Source organism: Alnus glutinosa, chromosome 6 (genome assembly GCF_958979055.1).
Source record: "Alnus glutinosa chromosome 6, dhAlnGlut1.1, whole genome shotgun sequence".
NCBI classification, from domain to species: domain Eukaryota; kingdom Viridiplantae; phylum Streptophyta; class Magnoliopsida; order Fagales; family Betulaceae; genus Alnus; species Alnus glutinosa.
Genome location: NC_084891.1, coordinates 10,072,501 through 10,081,024, shown reverse-complemented (window position 1 = coordinate 10,081,024; position 8,524 = coordinate 10,072,501). Strand labels below are relative to the sequence as shown.

General features: G+C 34.7%; 2 protein-coding genes across 2 annotated transcripts; one reads left to right on the top strand and one right to left on the bottom strand.

Annotated features, from left to right (window-relative positions):
• Nucleotides 1-3,190: 3,190 nt before the first annotated feature.
• Nucleotides 3,191-5,490, bottom strand: LOC133872048 (protein PHOTOSYSTEM I ASSEMBLY 2, chloroplastic). The gene is made up of 3 exons (XM_062309554.1): nt 5,358-5,490; nt 4,977-5,108; nt 3,191-3,499 (listed from the first exon to the last, which is right to left on the bottom strand). Exons 2-3 carry the CDS (start codon nt 5,091-5,093, stop codon nt 3,413-3,415), a joined length of 204 nt encoding a protein of 67 aa, XP_062165538.1. The 5' UTR covers nt 5,094-5,108; nt 5,358-5,490; the 3' UTR covers nt 3,191-3,412.
• On the top strand, nt 5,473-6,808 carry LOC133872047 (glycosyltransferase family protein 64 C3). The gene has a single exon (XM_062309553.1). It carries the CDS (start codon nt 5,731-5,733, stop codon nt 6,721-6,723), a length of 993 nt encoding a protein of 330 aa, XP_062165537.1. The 5' UTR covers nt 5,473-5,730; the 3' UTR covers nt 6,724-6,808.
• The last annotated feature ends 1,716 nt before the right edge of the window (nt 6,809-8,524 follow it).

Below are 8,524 nucleotides of genomic sequence, written 5' to 3'. Positions count from 1 at the left end.
TCTTCAAATCACAACCACAAAATACCATTTTTTTCAACAACAAATAACATAAAATTTTACCCGAACAACTAAAAGGTCGAAACCGTCACGTAATGAATAAAAGGGTAAATGATTTTCAATAGAAAAATCATAAAAACTACACACACACAAATATATGAGAAAAATATATATTAAAAAAAAAAAAAGAGAGAGAAAAATACCCATCAACTAACAACTGAATTTGAAATAGCCCCATGAATTTTCAAGTGTGTTAAGGTGACCCATCAAACTATAATCGTGTTTCAAAGAGGCCACTTTTTTTATTATATTCCTATAACACCGTTATTCTCTTCAAAGCTAAAATAAAAAACTAAACTATTTAAAAAAAAAAAAAAAAAAAAGTAAGATAAATAATAAGAAGAAGATAAATGTCAAATTAGTTCACGTTGTTGGCTTAAATTATAAATTCCTCTATGTAGAATAAAAAATGATTTAAAACACTTGACGGGATTCCGTTAGTGTCAACGTAACCACCAATTAAATGATGACATATATCACTCTCACAAAATACATATATATATATACATTTATGAAACTAAAAAAATAATATAAAATAAAATCACAGCCACCCTCTGGTTGGGGGTGGCCAGCCCATGGGAAACGCCCCACGACACCCCCAAAAGAGGTCGTGCCACCCCAACCCAGATCAAGGGGTGGCTGCCCAACCCCTATCATTTTTTTTTTCTTTTATATATATATATATTAGCTTTTTAAAAAAAAATTATAAATATATATTTTTATTTATTTTTAGAGTGACACATGTCGTCATGTTATTGGCATTCATGCATGTGTCACTTAAAGGAATTCGTTAAATGTTTTAGCGAAATTTGACTACAGGAACTAAAAAAAAATTTTGCCACACCCGAGGGACCTCTGAATTCATTTTGATACGATAAGAAATTATTTGAATTTATGCCAACCACAAAGACTGATTTTGCATTTATCCATAATTTTAATATATTTACCTTTTTATGAAGAGTGACACATGTTATCATGTTATTGGTGCTGACGTGGCTACTAATGGAATCCGTTAAGTGCTTTGACGAAATTTAACTGTATGGACTAAATTGTTATTTTGGCTTACCCTAAGAACTTTTGAATTACTTTTTATACCGCAATGATCGATTTGTAATTCAGACCAACTATATGGACTCATTTTGCATTTATTCCAAAAAAAATAGTTCTTTTTTTAGGGAAATATATATATATATATATATATATATATATATATATATATAAAATAAAAATAAAAAATCCCCGTGAACTAACAACTGATTTTAAAATAGCCTCCTAAATTTCTAAGTATGTTAAAGTGACCCATCAAACTACCAAAGTGTGCCAAAAATGTCATTTTTTATTATATTCCTATAATACCTCTATTCTCTTTAAAAAATAATAATAATAATAATAATAATAATAATAATAATAATAATAATAAACTATTCTTTCTTAAAAAAAAAATGATAAATGCAAAATCAATCCCTGTGATTGGCCTAAACTAAAAATCGCTTATCACGGAAGAAAAAATAATTTAAAAGTCATAAGGGTAGGCCAAAAATAACAATTTAGTCCTTATTGTCAAATTCCGCCAACAAAATTCTTTTTTGTTAATTAAAAAATTTAAATTTTTTAAGTTTTTAATTTCTTTACTTTTTTAGTTTTATATTAATATTTTTTAATTTCTTTATTTTTTGTTTAAAAAATAGCTTCTTTTTTTTTTTTTTTTTTTTTTAGTTTTTAATAAAACAATGGTATAACAGGAATATAATGAAAACAATGACTTTTTTAACACACTTTGGTAGTTTGATGGGTCACATTAGCACACTTGAAAATTCATAGGACTATTTTAAAATCGGTTATTAGTTCAGGAGTTTTTTTTATATTTTTCCATTTATTTTTTTTATTAATCCACCCAGTTGGTTTTTCTTTTCTTTTTATTTTGTTTAAAAAAATAGTTTAGATTAGTTTTTTTTTTTAATTTTTTATTTATTAATATTTTTTTATTTTAGTTTTTAAGAGAATAAGGGTATTAATAGTCCCATGAATTTTTTTAAATGTGCTAAAGTGACACATCAAATTACCATGGTGTTCCAAAAATGTCACCTTATATATATACACGAGTTACACTATAATTTGTAGCAATTGCAAGATATGGACTTCACCAAAGTTTTGAAACAATAATTGATGTCTCCCAAGAATATGACCCTTTTCATTTCATGGTTTATAAAATTTGCATAATATTAAGTACTACACATTTATTAAATTTATCTCACCCTTATTCCACTAGGTTAATGTCACAGTGTCTATCATCCCTTCGATCATCAATTTCTTTTAAAAAAAAAAAATCAGAGAGTTGATGGCACTGCCACATCAACCTAGTGAAATGAATGTGTAGCATTTGAGCCAAAATAATCAAGTTTGGCCCCTACCCCAAAAAAAGCTTGCCCTTTGCTCTATTATAACAAAAAATCATTTTATACCCAAACCTTAAACAATCTAAATCTATAATGAGCAACAACCTAATTCTATCATTAAAAAAAATTAAGCATAAGCAATAGACCTAATTTAATGAGACGATGGGTTCATTGGGTTGCATCTTTATATGAGGGGGGAGAAGTGTTGAAATGGTCCACATATTGGCATGTCTCGAAGGAGCTACTGTACACCCCAGAACAAGAGAGGGTGGTGGATACTGGCCCCCCTGGACTCAGCCCATCCTAATAGAAGGACAAAATTCTACAATGTAAACCTAAAACACCATAATCTGCATCAAGAATGACAGCTATTCAAGTTTACGATGGCACATCAATATAAAGAAATATAATGGTTTTGTTTGAGTATATTTGATTACATGAAGTTAATTAGGAATTTGATGAGAATTTTATTGCCTTTGATAAAAATTAGATTACCTTAAATTTAAAGATTTAATGATATTGAATCACCCTAAATTAAGATATTTGATTAAGATTGTATTTCATGTGTAAACTCTATAAATATAGCATTTGTATTGTAAATTCCTCAAGGAATAAGAACAACAATATAGTCCTTTTAGCTTTATTCTGTGAAAATAGGTTATAGACCGAACCAAATAAAACTCTTGTCTCTATTTTATTATTTCCGCTATTGCTTTTATATTTCTATATCATCATGATTTTCTTTAGGTTTAAACTCAATCATTTCATTTCTTTTCCTTTTCCAACTAGTAATATGCAAATTAAATTACATAAATGCCACACAAAGACAATCTTCTTGACACAGAAGGAGAAGAAAACAACCAGAAAGTAAATCCACCTTCATGCGCATAGTTTCTGGTTCAATATTGCTGGCCAAATTTTAGGATCATCCTAGCAGCAAACCTGAAGAGTTTACAGGCTCAAAAGGATAGGTCCGCACCATCAGTAGAATTTGGGAAGGTAACACATTTGAAAACTTTGCAATTTGAGCACAAGATGTATCCAGTCTGCAGCAGTATAAAAATGAGGGTATTCTGTAATATATCTTTTCCATGAGATGAATCTATAACTAGCAAATGTCATGAGACAATGAGGAACGTTCATGCAAAACAAACACTATTGGACTTTGCCCTCCAAAACAAAATCTATAATTATACAAAACTAATAGAATAGTAACATGTATGTACTTTTCTTCCCTGTATTCCTGTTCTTTTGTTTTAGTATGATCTTATTTTGTTATGTATTACCATAAACTATGCGCTTGAAGGTGGATTTAAGGTAAAAGTATACATACTCTCTTCAAACTATCACTCTATTGTCAATGTCCTCCTAAATTACAAAAAATTTCACTGTCTCCCTTAAGACCAGCAAAAAGACAGAATCCTAAAAATTTTGTAATAAAACAAATATACCCCTATAAATTCATAATATATATATATATATATATTAAAACTAAAAAGAAAAAAAGAAAAAAAAAAGAAAAAAAAAAGGGTGGTTCGAAAACTATTCCCAAGTGTCTAGGGGTGGATCAGCCACCCCCAGCCGCTGTTTGGCCACCCCCAAAAAATTGCTCAACGGTGGTCTGGCTACCACCCCCAAGTGTTAGAGGTGGTTCAGCCACCCTTGTGTGTGTGTTTTATTTTTTTTATTTTTATCTTTTCTGTTGATTGCTTTTTCTTTTTCTTTTTCTTTTTTTTAATTTTAGAATTTTTTTTATTAAGGGCATTTTTGTCATTAGGAGAACATTGACATCTTTTGGTAGTTTAAAGGTGACATTGACACAATTGGTATTTTGGAGAGGGCATTGACATTAGAGTGGTAGTTTGAGAGCGTATGTATATTTTTCCCTAGTTTTAATTTTAGAATTGCATGAATGATTTATTAGATAAAGTTAAAACAATCATTAGGCATTTTTTTTTTTTTAAAGAAAAAAGTAAGCATATTCTCTTATAATTATGGAAGATAAAAAGACAACAAAATAAAAACTAATCTAATAATATTATACTGACTGTTAGAATTTATTTTTGACTAGTTTATGAAAAATAATATGAGATAATCTTTTATAGGCAATCAAACTAATGCTTCTATTTATTTTGTCTAATGAGGTACGGTTAATCCTTATTCAATCCACTGGGGAACAAGAAGTTTAATGAGGTTAATACTTATTCAATTCACTAGGGAACAAGAAGTCTTTTCGACAATGCACAAGTGGTTTTATATTTTCTTTACATAAACAATCCTATGACTTTAAAATTTTCAGGAAAAACTTCACCTACTCCCTCCCCGAACTGTTAGAAGTTCTGCTATCATAATCTCGAATTATCAAAATTTACAATGTTGGTATCACAAGTTTTAGCCCCTTTTAATTTCACCCCTACGGTTAAGATTTTGTGTTAAATTAAACGGTTAAAATCTCACACCCCTGTATAATTCATACAAATTTGTCCATGATATTTGAGAGAGAGCAGTTAGTCGACTACTTACAGCTCTGCAAGATGGACATCGGCGGTAGATCCGATTGTTTTCAGCTCTCACATTGATTTTCTGCCCTTTGCAAAAATCACAAAGTAACCATCCTTTGCCGTTGCAAGGTTCACACATAATTCCTGCATCAACCTTAAAAGAACTGGACTATAGTCAGAATAGCCAGGAGACCTTCACATTAAGATATTGCACCCTGTTTGGGGTTCCTCTAAAATACAGAAAGAATCAATTATTATTTATTTTCAATTTCCTGATCAGTATAAAATTCAAAAGTGAAATGGGCTTCAGGCCCATGTGACTGCAAAAGTGGGTTAGTTAAATTCCCAATAAAAGTCAATGCGCATATTCTTAATTTAAGCGCAGACATGATGATTTATATACCTTTGCTGGACTGGCGGGAGTGGTGCGCAACGTGCAGGCTTCAATAAGAAACGGCTCTTCCTTGACGGGGACGATGGCAAGATTTGTAAAAAGTTGAGCTTTGCGGGGGCCATAAGCAACATCGCCATTACACTTTCCTCTCCTCACAAAATACAGTGAACCAGAAAGCCTCAACGATGCTCTTCAGTCTTCGCCTCTCTTTTATCAGATAACGCTGCAGAAAATTACCAACAATATAATAAACCCCCGCGCTTCATCAAAAATAACAAAACTGCCAACGCTCTTCCCAACATTTGCACTCCAATCTTCCGTTATTATCGAAATTGCCACTACTCTACAAATCAGGCTGATTGATTTTGTTGCTCTACTGGAGATGAATCGGGTGCTGACAATCTTCGTGTTCCTCTTCTTCTTATTCTTCTCCGCAAACGCTACCGCTGACCCATGCAACCCCAGGGCCCAGCCGGGCAAACGGACGCTTCGATCCGACCAGGTAACGGTCCTGATCAACGGCTACTCCGAGTCCCGCATCCCTCTCCTCCAGTCACTCGCAGCCACGTACGCCGGGTCCCCACTGGTATCCTCTGTGCTCGTCCTCTGGGGAAACCCCTCCACCTCGGCCCAAACCCTGGCCCGTTTGGCCCAAAATCTCTCACTCTCCTCCTCCTTCGGCGCAGCATCGGTCTCCCTGGTCCGCCAACCTTCAAGCAGCCTCAACGCTCGGTTCCTCCCCCGACCCTCCTCCATCCGGACCCACGTCGTTTTGATTTGCGACGATGACGTGGAAGTCGATCAGCGATCGTTCGAGTTCGCGTTCAGAATATGGGGATCGAATCGAGACCGTATGATCGGGTTCTTCGTGAGATCGCACGATCTGGATCTGTCCAGGAAGGAGTGGATCTATACTGTACACCCGGACAAGTACTCGATCATGCTCACCAAGTTTATGATCTTGAAAAGTGATTATCTGTTCAAGTACAGCTGTGAAGGTGGGCCCAGGATGGTCGAGATGAGGAGGATCGTGGATCGAATGCGGAACTGCGAGGACATCCTGATGAATTTTGTGGTGGCAGATGAGACGAATGCGGGGCCCATACTGGTGGGGGCAAAGAGGGCGAGAGATTATGGGGATGCGCGGAACGACGGCGGTGATGAACGGTGGGGATTGAAGGGTGAGGGAGTGAAAGAGGTGGGGTTGAGCAGTAGGAGAGGGGAGCATAGGAAGAGGAGGGGACATTGCATCAGGGAGTTCCATAGGGTGATGGGAAGAGTAGCTTTGAGGTATGGTTATGGGAAGGTCGTTAATTCAGTTGGCGAACAAGGGTTGTGTGAGAAAGGAGGGCATTTGGTGCTTTGTGATCAGTAAGTTAGTAACAGGAATAGCTTGCATTGTAACAGTAATTCAGTTGGTGAACAAGGATATCAATTTGAATTTCGATCTGAAATTTATACGAAATAAACGGGTTAAGGTCGAAAAGTCGTCGATCTATTTAATTAAATTAGTCGGTTTATGATTGATTTATATAATTTTATTAACACGTTTCAATAGGTAAACACTAATTACCACTCTAAAATTAAGGCCTTGATTGGATCTATTCACAACAATGAAAATGTCACTAAAAAGTACTAGTAGTAGATATGGTAGTTCTTTTCTTTAAATATAGGAAAAATTTAAAAAAAATTTCAAAAAATCACCCACATCAATTTTTTTTATATTTTTTCTAAACCTATGAGTAGCTACAAAAGAATAAAATACTGGGTCCCCACCAGTATCCTCTATTGCGAATTTTTTTTTTTTTTATAGAGAAACAATATATATATATATATATATATATATATATATATATATTATTCTCTAAATTTTTAAAAAATAAAAATAAATTAGTATATGCTTTTAGTGCTCTAACACCTCCCTCCACCACCGCATAGACTCCCACCCTTGCATTGGCTCCACTACCCCACCAAATCCCAACATTCTGTCAAACTCCCTACATGGTTGCATCCTGTAAGATGTGACCTTTTTTTCGATATTAGATTTTTTAAAAAAAAGAAAAAAGGGGGCCCTTTTCATCTCTTAAATATGCTCACTTGAACCGAGAAGGCACGTTGAGATCTCCAACGGTGTTAATAAGCTTTTTAGGTGATTAAAATTCTTTATGAAATTGCAAAAAAAAAAAAAAAATTAATATTGAAATTATATAGAAAATGAAGTAGATATGAAATCGAATTGTATTGAGGCACAGAAATATCACTCTTTAAGCCTTTTTATTATCATTATTATTATTATTATTATTATTATTATTATTATCTTCTCTTGATTTGTCACCTTCAAGTTCAAGATACAAAGGCCCAATTATTTGTCTTAGCCATGTACCTCATACCAACTTTGCATGAGCAGTTGCCAATTGAGCTCAAAACTCCATCTCTTTAGCTTCCCATGTGAATGGACTAGGCCCAACGTTTGCACTGGACACTTAACCCAATAATGCTATCTCCAACAGAGTAGCTATTTTAACCAAAATAGTCAAATATGACTTTTTTTACTTTTTTTTTCTTCTCCAACAGAATGGTTACTTTAACCATTTTTCTAAACACATGAACAGTAAATAGCCAATATTGACTATTCACTGTTCATGTGTTTAGACTTTTTTTATTAATTTTTTCTCTCTCCCTCTCCGATTCCTCTTCGTCCCTCTCTGTCACTCTTCGTCCCTCATCTAAAGACTCACATACGGAGCTCAAAGGTCAGGGAACAAAAATGGCCGCAATCACATGCTCAGCTCCCTTAATTCGCATCCCTCCTAATCACCGTACATATGTTCATGGATCGACGATGAGCCCCAATCTTTCATGGATCGACGATAGGTGACGTCCGGTGGATGGGTCGACGCCAGTGAAGCTGGAGGTGGATTCCGGCGGGGCCCGCCAAATCCTCGACTCGTCTGGAGATTTTGGTGGTTTTGTGCCTTTTTTTTTTTGGTGGTTCAACTGTGCCCTTTTTTCCGGTGGATTGGTCTTGATCGGTGGTTCTGTTGCTCTGGCCGTGGGTGGATCAACGTCGTGTGTGCGGTGGTTGAACAGCGCTGATCTGGTGGTTGAGTGGTGCGATATTGAAGTGCTACTCTGGTGCGGTGGGTGCTTCTTCTTCGTTATAGTGCAGTGGGTTG

Excerpts from the sequence above, each read along its gene's own strand:
- LOC133872047 (XM_062309553.1), top strand. The coding sequence starts at position 5,731 with ATGAATCGGGTGCTGACAATCTTCGTGTTCCTCTTCTTCTTATTCTTC.
- LOC133872048 (XM_062309554.1), bottom strand. The coding sequence starts at position 5,093 with ATGTGTGAACCTTGCAACGGCAAAGGATGGTTACTTTGTGATTTTTGC. Across the intron at positions 3,500-4,976 it reads GATGTCCATCTTGCAGAGCT|ACTGGATACATCTTGTGCTC; the intron begins GTAAGTAGTCGA and ends ATACTGCTGCAG.